Source organism: Impatiens glandulifera, chromosome 9 (genome assembly GCF_907164915.1).
Source record: "Impatiens glandulifera chromosome 9, dImpGla2.1, whole genome shotgun sequence".
Classification (NCBI taxonomy): domain Eukaryota; kingdom Viridiplantae; phylum Streptophyta; class Magnoliopsida; order Ericales; family Balsaminaceae; genus Impatiens; species Impatiens glandulifera.
Window position 1 is genome coordinate 37719644 of NC_061870.1, and position 23526 is coordinate 37743169.

A 23526-nucleotide genomic window follows, 5' to 3' on the forward strand; every position below is an offset into this window, starting at 1 on the left:
TGAATCAATTTCGATTTCTTTGTAAAACAAATATCAGATTAGAAATGAAGTGAATAAATAGAGGGTTGAAATATTAAAATGGTGATGGGTGGACAGGTGGTGGAGCAGAATGGCATCGTGTGCTGTAGGGGAAATGGCGGAGTGCAAAATCGTAATTTTACGAACCCTAACCTAGCAGAAGAGCCACCATTCTTCTCATTTTTTTAAGAATTTTGGTTCAAGTTTTTACAAATAGAAGAAGAAAGCGACGACTCTTCTTCTTCTTCTTCATTCTCTTCTGTGCTTCGTCCACTTCTTCTTTTCCCGCTCAGATAGTTTAACGACATTATTCGGCAGTCAATTTACGCAGCACTGTAGAGCCCACTCAGTCCTCACAGAGATGAAGTACGTTTTGGTCACCGGAGGCGTCGTCAGCGGCCTTGGTAAGGGCGTAACCGCTAGCAGCGTCGGTGTCGTCCTCAAAGCCTGCGGTCTTCGCGTCACCTCCATCAAAATTGGTCTGTTTCTTCTTTCAATCAACTTCATCTCCTTACAATTCAGTTATTCGTTTTTTTTTGTCCCACATGCCTTCATCTACATGTTTCATTTCTGTCCTGTATTGAGATTTTTCAATTATTTATGTTTTCTATGCATGTTGAAGCCGCCACTTTCTTCTTCAACTAATTCTATCTTGCTAATTGCAGATCCTTACCTGAACACCGACGCTGGTACAATGTCTCCGTTTGAACATGGAGAAGTTTTCGTTCTTGATGACGGTGGAGAGGTTTGAATTTCATCTCTCGTTCTGGTTGTCTGTCATCTGAACGTCCATCTGTAATTAATCTCTCGTTCTGTTGTCAATTAAATGTTTGTCTATACTCATAACACACAGGTTGATTTGGACTTGGGTAACTATGAAAGATTCTTAGACGTGACACTGACCAAAGACAATAACATTACTACAGGGAAGATATATCAGGTGCTTAAACACATATTGCTATTACAGTGTTCTCTGTCTATAGATTTGTGGTATTTTGAGCTTGCTAATACTAATTATTTTTATTTTAATCCAGTCTGTAATCGACAAGGAACGACGAGGTGATTATCTTGGGAAAACTGTTCAGGTGCCTGTTTTTCTGTTTAGCTCATACTATTTTTCAAAATGAAGTTTTTAGTGTTGACTTGCTTATTACATTGTCTCAGGTTGTTCCACACATAACCGATGCTATCAAGAATTGGATTGAATCCGTATCTGTTATTCCTGTTGATGGAAAAGAGGGTCCAGCCGATGTTTGTGTGATTGAACTAGGAGGGACTGTAGGTAAGTGCTTTTCAGACTAACATCTAATGCACTCATAATTCATTATATATGTTAGCCAAGAATGATTGACCTTCTATGATTACATATTAGGTGATATTGAGTCGATGCCGTTCATTGAAGCTCTGCGTCAATTATACTTCTCAGTTGGTGAGTTTACTATGTCATAATAGTACATGTTTATGGAGAATAAAAAAGTGCTTATGTAAGAAGACAATCACTACATTGGCTTTATTTTTATTTTTTTCTAAATGTGAAGTTGTGCTTACTTAGATTTAGATCACCATTGAAGTAATGTTGATTGTTCTATAATATAGTTAGAAGGTACTATGTGATGCTATAATACTAGCTCAAAGATATCACCTACATGGTCTACACAAAATAATAGTTAAAGGTCATATCATGTACATGGTATAGTTTTTGTCATATCTTTCTAGCTTCAGTTTCAATCCATTTATTAGTTTATGTAATTGTTGGATGTAAGCTGTTGTAACTATATCTGCACAAAATTTAATGTTTATTTTTTATGCTATGGATATCCATAAAATGTTTTAGTAAATAGGCGAACTGAACATGAGAGTTTTGTTTACCTTTTTTTGAGACCAAGACAGCTTGCCATATTTATATACCTTACACCAAATATCATATTTCTTTTCTTACTCAGGACAAAATAACTTCTGTCTTATTCATGTCAGCCTTATACCAGTATTGGGTGTTGTGGGTGAGCAGGTAATACTCCATCCTTCCATTATATAGTCCAAGCCCATTGACAAACCAATTGTTTTATATTTTCATAATTGTACTTTTCCCCCTGAATTTCTCTTTTCCATATCATGATTTCAGTTGCTGGTGAATGCAGAAAACGAAGCCTACTCAACATAGCGTGCGGGAATTGAGAGCGTTAGGCTTGACTCCAAACTTCTTAGCATGTCGATCTGCCCAGGTTTGCTGTTCACTTTTCAATAAACTGTCTATTTCGGAATTGATTTCAGTGTCTGGATGATCTGTTCTTTATGGAATAGATCTCAGTTATAAAACAATCTAATCAAGTTGTTTTAGACGAGATTCTTCATTGCAGTTAATAATTGCAAATCAGTGGTTTATATGAATATTTTTTTTGGGGGAAATGTATGGAAGATTCACCAAGTTTACTTCAATTTAATCAGTATTTTCGTACAATCTGAACTCTTTTCTTTGCTTATCTTCCTCTTTTATTTTCCTTTTAGAAAGTTTGTTCAACCTGCCCACGAACTATGTAAATGGGTAAGGTCATCTAAAATTCAGGGTAGTATCTGTGTTAATAATCTCTCCTCTTCTTACACCTCTTCATGTAACTCCCTCTTTTCTTATGTATACTATTGGTTCATTTTACAGCAAAGAAAAAAAACTCTTTTCTTTGTTTCTGCCTAGAGGACTCAAAAGGTTTTTACCTTTTCAGACTGTAATAACCACATCAGCTACTTCTTTTGATCAAGTTATTAGCTGTGTTTTTTTTGCGTTTTTTGTGCCCTATATGAAATCATCTAATTTACCTGAATATTCCTTCCAATTTCATTCGTTTTCTAATTTCTTTGTGAGATTGTCTGAGAAACATTTGTGTGCCTGTACAGCCTTTACTGGAAGGTACAAAACAGAAGCTTTCTCAGTTCTGCCATGTTCCTGTAAGTAATTACTGCTTCAAGCTATGGGTAAATTCATTTTATTCTCATTAAAGTTCCATTTTATTGTGGCTCTTGCAGATTGGAAATATTCTCAATATTCATGATGTCCCAAACATTTGGCATATCCCTCTCTTGCTCAAGGTTGATTTAACAAGCATTACATGCCTATATGTTCTTTTCTTTTATGTTGATTGCTTCACCTAATATCTTCCTTGTACATCTCCAGAGTCAAAATGCTCACCATGCCATTCTTAAGCAGTTCGATTTACTTGGGTAAGCTTCTAGTTTAATACTGGTACTCTTTTTCTTATTTGGGATATCCCTCTCTTGCTGATTCTATTGCTGGGTCAATTGATTCCCTGGGTCAGTTAGAATTTGATGTAAGAAAGGGTTGTTTCAAGTAATTTGAATGATCAAAGATACGGTGATGTAGAAAATCTGTCTTTTTCAGTGTCGCAGCATCCCCTGAATTGCAAGAGTGGACACAAAGAGCGGAAACTTTTGACAAACTGACAAACTCTGTTAGTCTCTGGCTTATTTGGTTTACAAAGGTCTTCTTATAGGTAGTTTCATGATGAAAATAAAACAAAATTGTAGGTCAGGATCGCGATGGTTGGGAAGTATGTTGGTTTGACAGATTCCTATTTATCCGTTGTGAAGGTGAGGATTTATCCTAATTTTTTTTTTCAGTTTGAGACAGGATGTTTCTGTTCTTCATTTGTCTATTAGTCAGTGCTGATGCATGGTCATTAATCAACATTTAGATAGTATTCAATATTATATGAATAACCAGCTGGACCTGACATGATTTCTCGTTTTCACTCTCTTAAATAGTAATTTAAACTAATAAATCATTTAAAGTGTCACAAGAGTAGGAGGAAGTTTCCTGTAGCATGATGTCTGTTGTTCACATTCTTTAGGTTATGAAACCTTGACATGGTTTTCTGTATATACTTTATTTTTTATACAGAAACTGATTTGACATTTAAGAGGAGGTCTGGACCCAATATTTTGTTTCCTTTTAAGGTTAATTTTGAGGCTCATTTCCCATACTATATTCTGACCAATGCGTGTAACTTCCATTAGGCTCTGCTACATGCGTGCATTGCTTGTTCTTTGAAGCCATCCGTGGAATGGATTGCTGCTTCTGATCTTGAAGATGACTGTGCTATACAGGTAATATCTTGTATTCATGGCACGCATAGTTATATATTACCTCTTGCAAATGAACTTAAGTCTGGCCCATTTTTGTAGACACCAGAAGCACATGCTGCTGCTTGGGGGACACTCCGGGTAGGTCTTTCTGAATGTCCCACTATCTTTTTGCGTTTTCACAATTGCAATACTCTATTGTCTTGTTCTCTAAAGCTTTGGTTGACTTTTCTAGTTTTCATGCAATAGATTATGATGTCATGCTCATGTTGAGTACAAATATGAAGCTTTTATAGTTTCAGATTGTGATGTTCATTTGAATTTGTCGATGTGAAAAATAATAAATAATCCAGAATTAAATATAAAAAAAGTATGGCTTTTTCTGTCTAGATCTTACTGTGCACATTTAAGTATGGCTTTTCAGTCCAGTGCATAGTTTTCTGGAATTTGTACTCTTGGTTTCACCATTCTGAAAATCACTAGGTATACATTGCTATGTTTTTTCCCACCATTCCCTCCTTTTTGAGCCAATGGTGGGCTGGGCTGGAATTCCTTCAAGCCAGTCATTGTATCTTCTCACAACTAATATGTAATATTACTTGGCTAGAATGCAAATTGTGTACTGGTTCCTGGTGGATTTGGTGATCGTGGTATCCAAGGGATGATTTTGGCTGCTAAATATGCAAGGGAGAACAAAGTACCATACCTTGGGATTTGCTTAGGAATGCAGATTTCTGTGATTGAATATGCTAGATCTGTAAGTTGTCACCACTTTATGTTGCTTTGATTCAAGTTATTGGACCAAATCCTAATATCCTTCATATGGTGTAGGTGTTGGGTTTGGAAGACGCAAACAGTACAGAATTTGATGATCAGACGCCTAATCCTGTTGTCATTTTCATGCCTGAGGTAGTTTTTCATTTCTTTGTGAGGTTTTAGGCCAAAAATGCATATTTGGACATTAATTTGACAGGGTGTTTACATCACGAAATGATGTTTATTTATTTATATTTGAGAAAAACTGGCCGACAGCCTAATAAATTCTTTCCCGTTCAGAATACCCTAGACTGTCGTCACATTTAAACTTTAATAATTATTTGTTTTAAATTTTTATCCTTCTTTAAACACCACTCATAATTTTCAATCTATATTTGTCTTTTCTTATTTCTTGAAATTTGAGTACATTGGGTCCTGATTTGATCTGATCATCTTGCCAAATTTGAAGTTCTTTTGTTTTTTGGCCAGTTTTATGTGAAATTTCTTTCAGCAGCAATATTGTGTTTAAATATGCATGTAGGGCTCAAGAACGCATATGGGGAGCACAATGAGACTTGGATGCCGTAGAACACTGCTTCAAACTCCTGATTGTGTCACAGCAAAATTGTAAGCAATATATTGTATTTTAAATCCTTTCTGTCTTAAAATCCATGTTATTGTGACTGCATATAGGTTCTATTAATTGATCCTGCGTGGCGAGGATTTTTAGGTTTTTATATAATTGCAAATTGGCAAATGGACTTGGTTTAAAATTTTCCAGCTTCTTTTCTATTGTTGGTCATGAGTTCCAATTCATTGTATAACCTGAACTTTCTTAGGTACCGTAATCCAGAGTACGTTGATGAACGACATCGGCACAGATACGAGGTAATTCGAAGAGGGAATTTCACAGAATATTTTACTACATTCAGTTAACCCTGATATTCATTATATTACAGTTATTATATTCATTTTTAAACTTATATTACAGGTGAACCCTGATATGATTGGCGTGCTGGAGAAAGCTGGTTTAAGATTTGTGGGGAAAGATGAAAGTGGTAAAAGAATGGAGGTATGTTTGCTTCTCAATTTTTATTGATTCCAAGAAATTAATATAGTAAAAGGAAGATTTTGAACAAAGAATAAGATACAAATTCCAAAACTTTGTGCCTGGTGTAATACATTGTTGGGCAGTAAAACTTTTGACTTTCATCCTATCCATCTCTAGTTTTTTCTTTATTTAAAATAAAATAAGCAAGAGAACTCCATAATCCATAAAGTTTTTTGTTTAAACTTTTTACTGCAGATCTTAGAACTTTCAGATCATCCATTCTTTGTTGGAGTGCAATCTCATCCAGAATTTAAGTCTCGTCCGGGGAGACCCTCAGCTTTATTTTTAGGTAATTAATTGTTCAAGAAAGATTAATATATCACCATGGCTGGGACTTACATGATGAAATGGTAATGACAGGTCTGATACTAGCAGCTACTGGGCGGTTGGAAGCATATATTAGCAAAAATCAGAATGGTAGTGTATGAAATAATATATAAGAAGTGAAGTGAAGTGAGTTTGAAATATCATTACAAATGATAAAAAGGTAGTTTTAAAGAAACTGTAGCTTTTAATTTAATGCAAACTTGTTTTTGATCCTGAAATACATTTAGTTGCTGCTGGATCTGCTGCAGGCGAAGGGAACTATTTACGGTTAGCTCTCCTGATTTGATTATTGATTCGGAATGTACAGAATAATGAATAAAATAAAAATAAAATAGTTTCTCACAGTTTTTCCTCCTATTTTAATGATGATAGGTTTTGGAGAATTCCGGGTGTTACATTCGAGACTTGATTTGTATGTGTTTTTTTGTTCTTTGTTTTTTGTTTGTTTGTTTGTTTGTTTGTGTGCACTTTAAACAGTTTTCATGGTTCTCAACTCAGGTCAACTAAACAAATTAGGTTTATAGGTAGATTATGGGAAACTGTATTCTTCCAAATCTATCTAAACCCTAAATCCCAACTTCAGTTTGAATTTTTATACATTTTGTTTCTATTATATTATGAATATTTAAAATTACAAAATTTTATTACTATCTTTCTTATCTGACTTGCAAGTTCTTTTTAAAAGTAAATACTTGAATTTTATTGATGATAAAAGTTGTTATCAGTTTTGTATGAATTGGCATTGCTTAGGATAATAGAAACAAATGGACATATTAATAATAATCTTTATCTGGCTCACCAAAAAATCAAATATAAAATGCCGCCACTCATACAAATTCAAAGAAAAAAAAGAAAGATAGAAAATACAACTAATTAACTACTAGTACAATAATATAATTAATATCCATGAACCATCTCTGAACATTTGGCCTTGATCCAGCGTATACCCCTCTTGATCGAAGCCTTGACCCTGCCTTCAATGCTGTAAACTTTGTACTTGGCCACCCTCTTTCTCCTCTTCATCTCAGGATCCGAGAATCCTCCCCACGGCTTTGCAGCCGCCGCCCCAACCGCCAATCGGGGTCCTCCGCTACTCATTCCATATACCTGATGATGATGACCATACTCTCCTCTGCCACTCACAATCTCGCTGCTCCCAAAACTGGGCCGGAATTCCTCCATCAGGGTTTACAAGTTGTAGAGAGAAGGAGATGAAGAAGAAGATCTATCTATATAACTAGAAGAAGAAAAAAAAACACATATATAAAAACAAGAGTGGCCGGCAGTTTAGCTGTAATGCTGCTGGTATGCTGCCGGAAATGGTACCATTTTTATCTTTCTTTTTCGCTTTTCTGCTCTAAAAAGGTCACCGAATCGACCCCCCATGACAGCTCTGCAGATCTGACTGAAAAAAGCACACCTTTCTCTCTACTTTTCTTTGAATTTCTCTCTTTCTCTTTTTCCTTTTCATTTCTTCAATGATATCAAAACCTGCCTGGTGTGCCAGGCAGCCGTGGCCCATTCATTTGGAGCCTGAAATTACCATACCATACCATACATAATGGCCTTTTTCTAACACATAAACCACATAATTCATAAAATATATTATATGATGTAATTGTCATTATCAGGCAGATACCAGTTTCAACTTTCAAATACTGTATGCTCAATGAACTCATCTCTCTCTAAATAATTGTAAACAATACAGAATACTCCAACAACAATAAACATACAAAAATGAATCATGCCCACGCTATATAATACTACTAGGCTTCGAAGATTTGAATATCTTGAGGTGTCCTAAAGAATCAACCAAGGCTTCCATTTTCTCTCTAGCAGCTAACAAAGTCGAGTCTTTTTTGCAGAAAGCAAACCTTAAGTATCTGTCTTGATATGAATAATCACCACCAGCACCATCCGCCAACACTTTCTCCGAGTAAGAGTTTCTGTGGAAGAATCCACACCCAGGAACCGCGACCACACTCGCTTCTTCAATTAGTTTCTCGATAAATTCCACCTGACAATGTATGTTTTCTTATGATTATTACATCAAACTAACCAAAACCATAATAATAGTAATAGAATATTGAACAAATACATACATCAGACATGACACAATCCCCTGGTAGCTCCACAAACAAAAATAATGAACCCTGAACCTTGAATTTCACCTCGAATCCAACATCCTCCAGTAGTTTTACTGCATAATCCCTTTTTGATTCATAAACCTTTTTTTTGTAAAACAAACAAACTCTTGTATGTTAGATACATCCAATGTAAAAAACTGATCAAGGTTTTGCAACTGTCCTATACCTTCCTCAGTGATTCATAGTAACTTAATGGGCTTTGCAAAGCTGTCAATGCAGCTTCCTGAAATGGGGCTGGAGCAGAATCCGTTAGTCTTATATGCATATTTCTAATTGCGGATGCTATATAGGCTGGTGCAATTGCCCATCCAACTCTCCAACCTGATTGATTCATTGATAGAGACTGTCACCGGATTAAAATACTACAACAACAACAAGAAAAAAGAAAAAGAAAAAAGAGAAGCAACTGCATGCCTGTCACAGAATAGGTTTTGGACAAGGAAGATGTAATGACAGTTCTGCTTTGCATTCCTGGAAGTGAAGCCAATGTTATGTGTTTTTCCTCGTCAAATATGATATGTTCATAAACCTGTAAAAGAAAGCCAAATAAAGTCAAATGTTTGATTTCTCTAACTTATATTTAATTCTATACTATACTGCACTTTACTTCATCTGTTATTGCTAGGCAATTGTTCTTGATACAAGCTCCAGCAATGACATCGAGCTCAGTTTTGTTGAAAACTTTGCCTGTTGGATTGTGGGGACTGCATCATAACAAAAAGGAAAACAGGTTTGATGATTTCATTCCTGAATCTAAAAGAAACGTTTTTTCTAACCTGTTCAGTACTATAGCTTTTGTTCTGTTGCTGAAGGACTTTGTCAGTTTTTCTGGGTCCAAACTCCATTGAGGTGGATCAAGTGGAACATATACCTGAGAGCAAATTACTCAACATCACACTTTTGGCCACAACAGATATCTGAGTCATAAAAAATGATGATTTACTTTTAGAAATTGGTAAAGAAATTTACTGGGATTCCTCCAGCCAAGAGAATAGATGCTTCATATATTTCGTAAGAAGGATCAAATAGAATAACTTCATCGCCCTTGTCTATTACTGCCCGTCATAAAAAAATTAGCAAAATTTGTGTAAAGCCAAACTAACTAGAACTAGAATGACACAAAGCTAATACATACATACATGCAAAAACTGTTGCAGCATATGCCTCAGATTGTCCACAACAAATAGCTACATCTGTTTGAGAATCTACATCCAGACCATGCATAACTTTCATCATGTGCGCGACATTGTCACAAACTCCTTGAACATGTCTTTGATAAACATAAAAATAGGATTTGAGTTATCTTCTAATATATGGAAAACCCAAGAACAGAAAGTAACAGCGTAGTCGAACGAACCTGTATTGGTTGAAGTCGGAATTAATGGCAGAGACGGCGGCGGATTTGATATTGGGAGGGGCAGGAAAGTCGGGGAAGCCTTCGGCGAGGTTGATTGCATTGCAGCGTTGAGCGAGGAGGGAGAGCTGCTGTATTGGAGACGCCGTGAATGTCTTGGCTAGCTTGGAAAGGTTCTTTTCCATCTCTTTCGCTATATACGAACCATCAGTCGGAGCAGCCATATTTTCCGGCGGTTTAAGGTCTTACAAAAACGATATTCGCGCAGCTTTTGGATTTTGCTCTTATCGCTTCATACTGTAACACTGTTTATCACTTTGTCTTTAATTTTTAAATTTTAATTTTAGAAGATAAATTAATTATTTAGCTTTTTATCCTTAATAGTCCATGCTTCTTTTACTTATATTTTAACAAGATTATTTGAAAAATCTAAACAAATAATTCAAGCTAAAACAATGAGCAAAAAGACATTCTTACAAAGAAAAGATTTATATAAAAATAATATATATATATTTATATATTAGAACTATGGGTTTATTAAAATATCTTATGATTTTTTTTAAGAGTTGAATTTTATTGTTTTGTAAGGAAATTTTAAATTTTATTAATATATAATAAAATAAAATTTATTTTTTAAAAAGACAAAAAATATATATTTTAATATTTTTATTAATAAACTGTGATAGAATGGATAAGAGAAGATAAATTACTTTATTTAAAAACACTTTAATTAGATTTGAACGAAATAATATTGTTAAATTTATTAATATAGGTATATATATCGTTATAAAAAAATATGAATATTATTTCAGATAATTGAATATGTAATAAGATATTTAAAAAATAACTTTTAAATAAATTAAAAAACAAAACATTTGTATCGAAGTGGTGGGATTTTCAAACAGACTAATGGTTGATTTAGAAAACAAACTCACGTGGGCTAAGAATGTTTATTTAATTAATTTTATTTTGTTTAAATATAAAAGAATTATCTCATAACTTTGGTCTCTTAATATTGTCACTTAAATTAGATTATCGAATTAAGAATATTTATTTTTTAATAATACATGTTTTTGTATGTTGTAAGTAAAATACATGTAATTTTAAGGAAGACAATTATCTTTATAATGATTTGAGAAAAAACTGTGTTATCATTTTAAAAAGCCAACTAAAAATATTGTTATTGATAGAGGTGATTATTGATTTTAAATAATTAGTATTTTAAGAAATATATAAAAGAATGAAAAGGCGGTTCACAAGAAGCATGAGGTGTCATCTGCTTCCTTGTAGATAATTCTGGAAAACGACACGTCATTCTACAACATTGAATAAACTACAGCCACGTCATCACTAACATGACACGTGGATAACTATAAACTACTATATATAAAGCTTCCTTAATTAGTAGATAATTATTAGCAAATTAAGGAAACCGACTGAAATTGAAGAATGGCTGCAACTCATGTTTCAAGGAATTGTAATGCTTTCCGGGTTCTTTTCAGCTCTTACTTCCACAGAGATCTCCGCCGTCGGATGGCCACTATGCCCACCGGCAGAGCCGCAGATCCCGCCGTTCATTCCGTGGAACCAGAAGTAAGCAAGCCTTTTTTTTTATTAAAGCTGAAACATTTGAGTTAGTAATTCTGTTGTATGCAGGAAGTTGAGGCAGTTGACGCGATAAAGGAACATGGGTTAAACCCAAAAGGCAGTGAAACAGAGTACCAACCTTCCGGCGGCGGCGGTTCAGTTCCTTTATCCCCGTCAAAGCCACCTCTCCCGTCGTCTCCTAAGCTGGAGAGCGTTGGTGTGAATACGCCCTGCAATCCTACCACCCAGCAAAAACGTCGATTTCAGGCAGAGAAAGCGATCTGTGCTAGCTTAGAGTTGCCGGAGGAGAGGAAAGAAGAGAGGAGGAAGCAGAGGAAAGAGCAGGAAGAGGATGACAAGAAGTATTTCGAGAGCCGCAAGGCATCTCCGTTGTCGGAGATAGAAATTGCTGATACTAGAAAGCCGATCACTCAAGCATCTGACGGGACTGCAAACGACGGTAGCAGTGGGGAAGGGGCGGTGGTAATGTTTAGCGATGAGCAGATGGATACGGAGGTGGATTCGTTGACGAGGGCGGCGGAGATGTGGAACAAGGCTAGGGAGAGTGGCGACCCGGATTCGCCACATGGAAGGATCCTCAGGGAGCTTCGAGGGGAATACTAGTAGTGAAATTAGTTTTTAAAAAAAATAAACAAGTAGTGAATGGAATGGATCCACTTTAGTAGAATAGAAATGTAAGATATATAGATTTGGAGCTTATATGATTATGTTTATTTGAGTTTTTTTTTTCTTTTCTTTCTCATTGGTATTTTCTTTCTCATTGGTATTCTAAGTAACCCCTCTCGCTATTTTAAGTGTGAATAGAACCTTCTCGGGTATTTTAAGTGTGAATGGAACCCTCCCGGGTATTTTAAGTGTGAATAGAACCTTCTCGGGTATTTTAAGTGTGAATGGAACCCTCCCGGGTATTTTAAGTGTGAATGGAACCTCCGGGTATTTTAAGTGTGAATGGAACCCTCCCGGGTATTTTAAGTGTGAATGGAACCCTCCCGGGTATTTTAAGTGTGAATCGAACCTTCTCGGGTATTTTAAGTGTGAATCGAACCCTCTCAGGTATTTTAAGTGTGAATCGAACCCTCTCGGTATTTTAAGTGTGAATCAAACCCTCTCGGGTATTTTAAGTGTGAACCCTCTCGGGTATTTTAAGTGTGAATCGAACCCTCTCGGGTATTTTAAATGTGAATAGAACTCCTCTCGGGTATTTTAAGTGTGAATCGAACCCCTCTCGGGTATTTTAAGTGTTTTAAATGTGAATAGAACTCCTCTCGGGTATTTTAAGTGTAAATTGAACCCCTCTCGGATATTTTAAGTGTGAATCGAACCCTTCTCGAGTATTTCAAGTATGCTACACCTTTTTTGGGTGGGTGGATATTCTAAGTGTGAATCGAGAAATATTTAGATATTCTAAAACTATTATTATTTAAATTTTATATAAATAAAAATAAAAAATTTTTTAAAATTTGATTAATAAATTAAATTATTTTATTTTATAAAATATATATATATAAGAAATATCCATTGAACTCTTTAATATTTTAAGAGGGATATAATTAAAGAAATATATAAAAAAAACTTACTATCATTTCAATAAAAAAGCATATACTCAAATAATATATATTATAAAAATTTTAATTTTTTATTAAAATAAATAAATAAAAAATCACATTTTTATAAATCAATATTCAATTCTAACAAACCCACACCATTAAGTAATTAAGTTACAATCAAATTGACAGAGGTGAATCTCAATTTAAGTTCAACTTTTATTCATAATTTATATTTTCTATTTCTTTTATAAAATATTAATATATAATAATAATAATAATATTTATTAATATAATAAAATATTATTATTTTATTTATGAGCTCTTTTATTATTTAAATGTTTATTATTTAAAAAAATATTAATATATAATAATAAATTATTATTTTTTTAAATAATGATATTTTTAATATTTTAATTAATTAATATATAGTTATTATTAAATTAATAAAAAATTAAATTAAATATTGTTTAATAATAAAAAATAAAAAGGTTGTTAGCTTTTACTTACTCTTCAACAACCATCAATAAATTCACTAATTATATCATTTTACAACCATTATTAAATTCATTAATTATAAATGTATTTTTATATACTTTTGAAAAAAAAAATATTTTGAACCAATAACTTATTGAGTTGATATTTTTAAATAAGTATACTATAATAAAATGATTATTTTATTTATTTTTATTTATCATTTTATTTAATTTATTAAGTAAATATGATTTATTTTTTAAATAAATATTATTATATATTATTATTTTTTTAAAATTAAAAAAAATACATAATTTTTTTCAAAACAAACACAAATCTCTTTTATTAATTTTTCACTGTGTTCTTATTAATTAATGTCACAATCTCTTTTCTTAGATTACCTAATCTTAACATTTATTTAGTCTTTTCTTTTCATCTTAATCTTGCTCTAGTCTACCTCTTTTTTAGACATAATATAAATTCTTTATAAACTATATTCACTATTACAAATTTGAAGAAACTAGAAGTTTGGTGGATGAATATAACACCAATTAAATATATATCATTATAAAACTAATAAAAAAAATTATATTAAAAATTATTATTATTATTTTTGTAATATTTTAAAAAAAAATTATTAATACCTAAGGTAGTTAATAAATAAGTTACAATGTGATATCGCCTGTTTAAAAGTTAATATATTATTTATTAGGCATGTGACAGTGCATAAATTTTGACTGAACAAAAAAAAGAGTCACAAAATTATATATATGATGGCATGCAAGGAAATTACAAATTTAGTTTATTACACTTTCTTTGTGACAAAGCCAATGTATCACGTCATGTCTATCCTAATTTTTACATATTCTTATACCTTCATTAATTTTTACTTACAATTACTAATAAATGCATCGACACGATCACGACACAAACATCACGGGATATCATTCTATTTTAATTAAAAAAAAGTCAAATATTTATTAAAAGGTTTGATAATATTGTGACTAAACAAAATTAAAGTAATAATGTCTCATCATATTACATGTATATGCAGTTTCTGCTCTCACAATGAAACTTTTACTAATTCATTAACTTTGTTTTGAAGAAAGTGTAATATAACATAGGAAATTAGTCTAAATGATTTTTTTTCAAAATATAAAATACATAAGCTTCAGTTTTTCTGGTGATGTCCTCCACTATATAAAATATATGGTAAATTTTATCAATTTATTTGACATACAAATTTGCTTCTTATATGAACTTGGATTCCTATACTAACCCATATTGAAATTATTTCAAATTGAAGTCATCTTAATTTATATTTGTACAGACAAAATTTAGATATAAATTTTTATTTTTTAAAATTATCTCATAATTTTAAATTATTTAATAAATCATTTTTTTAATTTTTTTTTAATAATTTTTTTATGACAAGGCCCAAGTGACATCATAAATTACCATGACAGGTCATTTTATGAAGTATCCAGTACGGTTGTGGTTGACAAAGATAAATAGAATAAAGAGAGAAAAAAACAAAAAAAATACTTATCCCCCCCTATTTGTGCTTCTTTCCTGCTTCACTAAAAAGAGGCTGCAGATCAAAAGAGAAAGATTGTGAGAAGAAGAAGAAGATCATAAAAGTAGATATAGAGAGAGACTTCAATTTCAGGGGTGAACGGAAAAAGGAACATTAGGGTTTCTTTCTAAACGCTGGCCGACTTCAAAGTAACCCTAGAATTCCTAGTTTCGTCCACTTCTTCAACTCCAGTTCAGGATTCATTGGATTTCAAATCAAAGAAGAGGAAGAACAGGGTACGGGTACCCAATTGGCTAAGCATGCCCTGGATTATGAGATTATCTGGGTTTTTCTCTGTGGCAATGGCTATGATCATTTTCTCCCCATCATTGCAATCATTTCCGCCAGCAGAAGCCATCAGATCTTCTTCAAATCTCCAACAATACATCCGATTGTCTCCTGTCGATCCATTTTCCTTCAGAAAAGCACCAACATTTCGCAATGCCAACGAATATTGTAGGATGGGATTAAAGAAAACAGGAGGAGTTTGCGATCCTTCTCTCGTCCACGTTGCGATTACTCTTGACATCGATTATCTTCGTGGCTCAATCGCTGCAGTCCACTCAATTCTTCAGCATTCACGGTGTCCAGAAGATGTATTCTTTCACTTCCTTGTATCGGAAACGAATTTAGAAACCCTAATTCGATCCACTTTTCCGCAATTGAAGTTCAAATTGTATTACTTCGATCCAGAAATTGTTAGAAGTTTGATATCCACTTCTGTAAGACAAGCTCTAGAACAGCCGTTAAATTACGCTAGAAATTACTTAGCCGATCTGCTTGAACCATGCGTGAGAAGAGTCATATACTTGGATTCCGACCTCATAGTTGTAGACGATATCTCAAAGCTATGGGCGACCAATCTAGGTAAGAAAACCATCGGAGCGCCGGAATACTGCCACGCGAATTTCACAAAGTACTTCACAGACGGTTTTTGGTCGAACAAGCGGTTTTCCAGCACGTTTACCGACCGTAAACCTTGCTACTTCAACACCGGCGTGATGGTGATAGATCTAGCAAAATGGAGGCGATTCAGATACACGAAACAGATCGAGAAATGGATGGAAATCCAGAAAAACAGGCGGATCTACGAGCTGGGATCGCTGCCGCCTTTCCTGCTGGTATTCGCCGGACACGTGGCGCCGATCGAGCACCGATGGAATCAACACGGTTTAGGAGGCGATAATGTAAAGGGAAGCTGCCGGGATTTGCATCCAGGTCCGGTGAGTCTACTCCATTGGAGTGGAAGCGGCAAGCCATGGCTGCGGTTAGACTCAAAGCAATCGTGTCCGTTGGATTCGTTATGGGCACCGTATGATCTATATGGAGATTACTTGAATAATGTGCAGTAATAAGTAAGTAAGTAAGTAAAAAAATAAATCTATATAAATTTTTTAATCTTTTACTGTTATTAAATTTTCACATAAAATACTGTCATTCCATTTGTATTATATTACTAATGCCTCTTTTCTTCCTCTATTGGGGAATGTATGAATGAATGAATAATAAGAGTGCAAATAAGAAATCATATTTTTTTTTCTTTTTTAAACTATAATTTATTTTAAAATTAATTTGGTTTATATTATATTGATGGGGGTATATAAGTAATGGGCAACTAATGAAGTGTCGGTGGTGGACAGAGGAGCTGATTGACAAGTGTGATTAGGAAGAATCCAAACTGACCTTTAATTATAATTTATATATAATAATAATAATAATAATAATAATAAACAAGTGGCAATTTGTTTGGCTGTTATGTGTGGGTGGCAGACTGGCAGCAGCTGTTACAAGTACAGCTCAGACTATCTTACATTGGTGACATGTAGCCATGTTTGGTTTTGGGTTATCAAATAATATAATATGAATGGAGTTTGAGTTATTTGTGTAAGACATGTTAGAAAACATAGGGAATGAACAAATAAGATGTTTGAATGGTTGAATGGAGTTTGAGTTATTTGTGTAAGACATGTTAGAAATCATAGGGAATGAACAAATAACGATGTTTGAATGGTTGATTTCTAAATTGGGATAACTTATACTTAGGGATGGTAACGAGGATGTTCATTGCGGGGAATGCTTATTTTGCGATTTTTTTACTACTATCCATATCTTGGTTGATTTTGAAAAAATCGATGCGGGTTCCTATTTATACCATATTTTCTAATAAAAAATTATATAAATGAATATTTTAATATAAAATTATATTATTATATAGAAATAAATTAATTTTTTTATAAAATATAATGAATAAATAAATATATTGATAATTTTATATATTTAATTGTGTTTTACTGTTTGAGACAGGTGGAGGCCGACACAAAAATATCATTCTTGTGTCATCCCTTATCACTACAGGTTAAACTGCAAAAAATTATTACTCATACGAAACCATTCAATTTGAATGGTGCAGGACAGTTTTAAATTGTCATCTTTAATCTCTATTTTAATTGTTTATCATAAAATAAAAATAAAAAAATAAAATAACATAATTTTATGGTAGTTTAGTTTACCCAATTAAATTTGATGACGGGCTTCATTCAGTATTCACCGACAGGATCAAGGAATGCATTATTTCTCAATTAGGTTGTGGGCATTTGCCAAGATGATGATGATTATATATATTAATTAGTATATTAAAAGTTATTGCAATGTTATATATATATATATATATATATATATATATATATATATATATATATATATATATATATATATATATATATATATATTAGGGACCCAGAAAGAAGTGATGGTTGAGTACAAAATGAAAATGGTCGGAAGGAAGGAGATGGATGTTGATTTGTTTGGTTTCTCGTGTGGGTGGGTGGGTCATTCAGGAGTCGTCCTGTCTACGACAATTGGCTAGGCCCCTTTGGGTTCTTGTAGAACATACATCTAATATAACCTTTTCGAACAATGCCTAACTGATATTTCAATGGATTTGTAACTATATATATATACATGACAAAAATGGCGGTATCATAGAATATCAGTTTATGAATAGTCTCAATCTTAGGCCTGGTTCTATTTGGATTATTTGAAAAACCCAAACAAAATCAATTTTCCAATCAATCTCTTTTCAAACATCACATCACTCATTTCATTAACCAAAATACTAAAATACCTTATATTTTAAATTATTATTTTTTATTTTATTTATATATATCAATACCTTTTAAGTCATTTTACCAAAAATAATCATCATTTTCTCAAAATCATCGTCCATCATTATTATTTTTTTCCTCTAGGTTTTTAAAAAAACCCCAATCCAAACAAACCCATAATAATAATTTCTAAATAAATTACACCATCTCTTTTAAGCTCATGACCAGCTGTATGGGATCTTATTTTTTCTATAATGATTTAATCTGAATATTATGTTATTTTCTAAAAAAAAAAAAAACTATTTTTTTATAAGAAATTAATTCTTATTTAATTAATAAATAATACAAAATAAAATTTATAAAATCAATACAATCAATTAATAATTTAGATATCAAATTATATGAATAATTTATAAAATTAAAATTCTCTAGAGAAGATAAGATCCAATAATCTTGCCATTTGTATTTATTAAGGGTAATGACGAACTCATTTGAATCTTATACGATGAGTACAGGAAGAAGTAGAGAAAGTCGAATGCACCGATGAATGCAACGGTATCGGATGAATCTTTACCAAATATTTTAAACGGCGGTTTAAATTATTCTTAGTCGAGGGTGGTTAATCAATACCAACAAATTTCCTTGGCTAGTTACCGTTCGTGAGAGAACCTACTATTTGCGATGAAATAAGTCTTAAATAATTTTTTTTTATTTATTTCTTATGTTTTGAATAACTATCTTTCACAGACATGATAACTTCATTTAAAACACTTACCCCTCTCATTTGAGGCAGATGATAAGAAAGAAAACATTAGGCTTATGAGACTAAATACTGTTGGGCGCATTAAAAGTAATCTTTGCAAACCTTTCATCATAGTAGAAGGTTAAACTTGACGAATCATCCTCACTATTTGTTTTCGTCTTTGTTATTCTTTGCTTGTCTTTGTCTTAGTTTTGTTTGCCGTGTCAGACTGTCAGTTGAGTTAATATTCCCATTTTCAACGAGTTCTCAAAATTGTATTTCAGTCAACTTTTTATAAAGAAATTTAATTAGGGTTCACAACTAAATCTTGTCAATGAGGTTTGTGATTAACATTAATTATTTTTAAATTATGTGATGATATTTATATTTGTCATTTTTAAATAATGTTGTGATTATATATATATATATATTTGTGAAATATACAATATATTATGTTTCAAATATTATTTATGATAAAATATAATTTTAATTATTAAAATATATTTTTCGAGTTCGAGCTCGAGTAACTCGAATTGTAATTGCGCTGAGTTCGAGTACTTACAATGCAATTCGAGTCGAGTTTGAGTAATACGGTACTCGGCTCAACTCGACTCGTTTATACCTTTAGTCAAAATAGTGAGAAACTCATACAAATCATTTAAGAATAATTTAAATCAAATAACTCATTATTGAAAATATGAAAAACAAATACATATCTGATAATTTTGTCCCCTTTACTATTAAGAAAAAGATGAATACAGACTCGATAAATAATCACCAATACAATCGGAAGATATTAACGACAAACGAAATAAAATTATTATTCGAATCACAAAAATTCAAGATAAATCAAATCAAAATGGTGAAAAAAGAAACAAGATAATCCCATAATAATAAAACCTTTAGATGGTAAAAAAAATAATAAAAAAATGCCAAATTATTGAGAGAAAAAGAAAATTATTAAAAATATACCGAACATATTAGTTAGTCCGGCTGCAGTCTGCCCAATTCAAAAACCCACTGTTATGTCATCATATGATATGGGCGGTCCCGTACATGCCACAATTTCAAGTTATAAATGGACTCTATCTTGCAGGCCCTCCTCTCCTCAATAATATTAATACATAGCCTAGCCGGCATTACATTACATTTTAAGAAATAAACATAACACTTGTGTTAGCTATATCCTATAAAATGAAATGCCATATACACAATACATAAAACTTCATCAATAAATGGCAGCCAATCTTTGGCATAAATTCTCTATTTTGATCTTTACAATCACAACATTATTAACTCTGCCAATCATCTCAATATTTTCACAATCTCAACCAAGTAATAATACATGCAATTCCATCTTCATATCATATACCTACAACACAGGTCATCCTCTCCCGCCCAATATCTCCTCAGATCCTACCCTACAACCCTACCAATTCAAATCCACACTCACAATCATCAACAACGGTCTACAAGAGCTCAAATCTTGGCGGGTCTTTCTCCAGTTTCAAAATAGTGAGTTATTGGTCTCCGCTTCTAATGCGAATTTCCTAGCCCAACCCAACCAAGGGATACTGGTTTTCGGCAATTACCCAACTATTGATCTCAAGTCAGCAGTTCAAACGGCAGGAGACATTAATCAGATGTCAGTAATAGTCAATTTGTTGGGTACTCAGTTTGGTGTTGCTGCACCCGATATTCCATTGCCACAAACCGTTACTCTAGCCAACGACGGTTTTATTTGCCCATCACCCGCCATGAATGGTAATAATGAGCTTGTTTTGTGTTGCACCGAGGATCCAGAGTACAAATCTAATGTCACCTTAAAAGACAACGACTTTTCGCCCTACCAAAACGGGGATCTCATCATCATGTACGATGTGATACAAACGTATGACTCAAACTATTGGGCTCATGTCACAATATCGAACCAAAACCCCATTGCCCGGTTAGACAATTGGCGCCTGAGCTGGGATTGGACTGAAGAAGAATTCATTTACTCCATGAAAGGCGCTTATACTTCTGTCGTGGATACAACCGACTGTCTATTTGGAAAACAGGGTCAGTTCTATAAAGATCTAGACTTTTCATCTGCCTTAAATTGTGAGAGACGCCCAACCATAATCGATCTCCCAAATTCAAAAACTAATGACGTTACACTCGGATCAATTCCATCGTGCTGTCGTAACGGAACAATCTTACCCAGTTCAATGGATTTAAGTCGGACCAAATCAGCCTTCTTGGTTCAAGTTTACAAAATGCCGCCTTATCTAAACAGGACAATCCTCAATCCGCCTCAGAATTGGAGGATAAATGGAACGTTTGGTTCGGAATATTACAAGTGTGCTTCTCCTATTCGGGTTAGCCCGAGTTCATTCCCGGATTCTAGTGGGCTTCCGGTAGAATCGTCTGCTTTTGCAAGTTGGCAAGTAATTTGCAATATCACAAAATTTAAATCCCAAGTACCGAAATGTTGTGTTTCATTTTCATCATTCTACAACACTTCTATAATACCATGTAATACTTGTGCCTGCGGTTGTAGCAATAGCAAAACCAACGGCAAAAACAAAGTATGTAACGCAAGTGCACCGGCGGCTTTGCTCCCTTTCGAGGCGCTTACTATTCCACCCGAAAACAGGACAAAATATGTTGAAATTTGGGCGAAGATGAACCGAATGCATCTGTCTGATCCGATTCCATGTGAGGATAATTGTGGCATCAATATCAATTGGCATTTGGTTTCTGATTATAAAGGCGGATGGACGGCTAGGATGACTGTTTTGAATTGGGGTGAATTGGATTTCCATGATTGGTTTGTGGCAGCGGATTTGGATACGACGATTTCGCGATTTGAATCTGCTGAGTCTGTCAATGGAACTGCACTTACTGGAGATGAGTATGGGATTGTATTTCTACAAGATTATTCCGGGAAGGGATATCTTAATCCTGTAACTGTAAGAAATGGGCGCAACCCAAGAAAGAATTTTCGGGTTCCAGGGGTCATTCAATCTATGATATCATTCTCAAAGAAGACAAACCCAGGATGGAATTTGGGAAAAGGAGATGGGTTTCCAAAGAAAGTGTATTTCAGTGGGGAAGAATGTTCGATTCCCTCTTTTGTTCCAAGCAGTGGTTATATATTGCCAACAAAATTCTTCTCTGTATGCAGTATGGTTTTGCTAGTTATATTTATAGAATGTTTAACTGGATGTTGTGAAGCTTTCTGCTACAATTCTGGACAGTTAAGCTAGGTTATATGTTTGTTTTAATTTATGTTATTTGAAAACTACATTTTGTTAAATCCATTTTCCCTCTTTTAAGCAGGTGTAACTCGGAGGCATACTAACAGTATTTTCTTCTCACCCAGGTTTCATTTTTTTTTCATGGATCCCTTAATTTCTTGTTCCCATACTCTTTCGCTGCCCTATGAATAATAAATTTAGTCTCCGTCCTTAAGATCAAGAACTCTTAACCTTACAAATTTAAGTCTTAACAACTTGGTATCAGAACCAGGCGATTCTGAGAGGATAGAAACCCGTCAGCAAACTGAGATGATAGAAACCCGTCAGCAAACTGAGATGAATGCTCTTAAAGCCTTATCGAAGGCCTGACCCAACAATCAGCTTCTATGCAAACTTCCCTATTATAGAAACATGAACCGAATTGAGCAATAATATGGATAGAAGATTCAATGCCACTGAAGAAAGATTAACCTTCATGGAAGGTGGTGGGTCTGGTATTGGCCAAGATCCCCGTAGCAGGGCCCTATGAAGGTGGTCGATTCGAGTGGCAGATGGCTCAAATATATTATGCTCCAACATTTGCCAAGACCTAAAATAGTCAATGGAAGGAAATAATTATCAAGCAGATATGAAGGTGCTTACCATGGATGTGTACGATATTGTGAAAGGCATGTTACTAATTACTTTAGGCCTTTTATCCTGAAATTTTGAAAAAATGACATTTCTTATGAGAAGCAATGGAGAACCACGGTCTTGCAAAGTATACCTCGTGCACAGATGAATCTGATACAAGACAACGAGCTGGAGAAGTTTGCTGTCATGGTGCAAATAAGGAGTAAACATGAAAGTTAATTTGTTTCATTTACCACAATGAAATTAAAAGAGATTTCTGAGGATCTTCAACGATTGCTCAAAGATTTCAACACTCTATTCCAGCAACTTGAAGGCTTACCACCAATCAGGGAACAACAACATCTAATCCTATTAAAAGAAGGCATTGAAGTTATATGCATGTGCTCATACTGGCATCGTGCCTTGCGAAAGAAAAAAAATGAGCAATTAGTCAATGATTTACTGGACAGGGGAGTAATTAAAAGTCATGCCTCTTTTGTTGTTCATGTGGTGCTGATTCGGAAGAAGGACTTGTCCTGAATTTTTTATGACACCCTAGTATATAGTCGAAACTGGAGGGAGTTTTTTTTTTATATATATATGTACACCAGGTTCTGACAACATTACAACAACAAAAGTTAGTTCTCAACAAAAGTTAATTCTCAACAAAAGAAAATGTAGCTTAGGGTGCAAACAAATTTCTCACATAGGCGGAGTGACTACTGACTTGTAAAAGCTAAAGATAATGAGGAAATAGTCAGTTCCACAATCTGTAAAACAATTGAAAAGATGTTACCAAAGGTTTATCAAGGATTGCGG

At 33.6% G+C, this 23526-nt stretch overlaps 5 protein-coding genes across 8 annotated transcripts; 4 read left to right on the forward strand and 1 right to left on the reverse strand.

The window, feature by feature from the left end:
* The first annotated feature begins 143 nt into the window (after positions 1 to 143).
* Positions 144 to 6948, forward strand: LOC124914427 (CTP synthase). 4 transcript variants are annotated; one of them, XM_047454969.1, is made up of 24 exons: positions 144 to 497; positions 684 to 763; positions 872 to 958; positions 1053 to 1103; positions 1183 to 1300; positions 1391 to 1447; positions 1962 to 2026; positions 2157 to 2240; positions 2908 to 2958; positions 3037 to 3099; positions 3185 to 3231; positions 3410 to 3479; positions 3556 to 3618; positions 4045 to 4134; positions 4213 to 4251; positions 4718 to 4867; positions 4942 to 5019; positions 5408 to 5493; positions 5706 to 5754; positions 5858 to 5938; positions 6173 to 6266; positions 6338 to 6464; positions 6532 to 6571; positions 6677 to 6948. In XM_047454969.1, exons 1-22 carry the CDS (start codon positions 380 to 382, stop codon positions 6403 to 6405), a joined length of 1689 nt encoding a protein of 562 aa, XP_047310925.1. In that variant the 5' UTR covers positions 144 to 379; the 3' UTR covers positions 6406 to 6464; positions 6532 to 6571; positions 6677 to 6948. The 4 variants fall into 4 exon arrangements, with proteins under 4 accessions (XP_047310925.1, XP_047310926.1, XP_047310927.1 ...); XM_047454970.1 differs by having other exon boundaries at positions 6553 to 6571; XM_047454971.1 differs by having other exon boundaries at positions 6338 to 6430.
* Positions 6949 to 7965: 1017 nt separating this feature from the next.
* On the reverse strand, positions 7966 to 10127 carry LOC124914732 (methionine aminotransferase-like). Its single transcript, XM_047455334.1, has 9 exons — positions 9809 to 10127; positions 9591 to 9721; positions 9421 to 9506; positions 9228 to 9322; positions 9059 to 9155; positions 8866 to 8980; positions 8618 to 8772; positions 8407 to 8532; positions 7966 to 8321 (listed from the first exon to the last, which is right to left on the reverse strand). Exons 1-9 carry the CDS (start codon positions 10027 to 10029, stop codon positions 8058 to 8060), a joined length of 1290 nt encoding a protein of 429 aa, XP_047311290.1. The 5' UTR covers positions 10030 to 10127; the 3' UTR covers positions 7966 to 8057.
* A 1111-nt stretch (positions 10128 to 11238) lies between these two features.
* LOC124916419 lies at positions 11239 to 12056 on the forward strand. The gene is made up of 2 exons (XM_047457132.1): positions 11239 to 11402; positions 11466 to 12056. Exons 1-2 carry the CDS (start codon positions 11255 to 11257, stop codon positions 12014 to 12016), a joined length of 699 nt encoding a protein of 232 aa, XP_047313088.1. The 5' UTR covers positions 11239 to 11254; the 3' UTR covers positions 12017 to 12056.
* A 2952-nt stretch (positions 12057 to 15008) lies between these two features.
* Positions 15009 to 16542, forward strand: LOC124915346 (probable galacturonosyltransferase-like 7). The gene has a single exon (XM_047456045.1). The coding sequence runs from the start codon at positions 15268 to 15270 to the stop codon at positions 16357 to 16359; it is 1092 nt and encodes a 363-aa protein (XP_047312001.1). The 5' UTR covers positions 15009 to 15267; the 3' UTR covers positions 16360 to 16542.
* Positions 16543 to 20088: 3546 nt separating this feature from the next.
* Positions 20089 to 22104, forward strand: LOC124916420 (COBRA-like protein 7). Its single transcript, XM_047457133.1, has one exon. The coding sequence runs from the start codon at positions 20089 to 20091 to the stop codon at positions 22102 to 22104; it is 2016 nt and encodes a 671-aa protein (XP_047313089.1).
* Positions 22105 to 23526: the final 1422 nt, after the last annotated feature.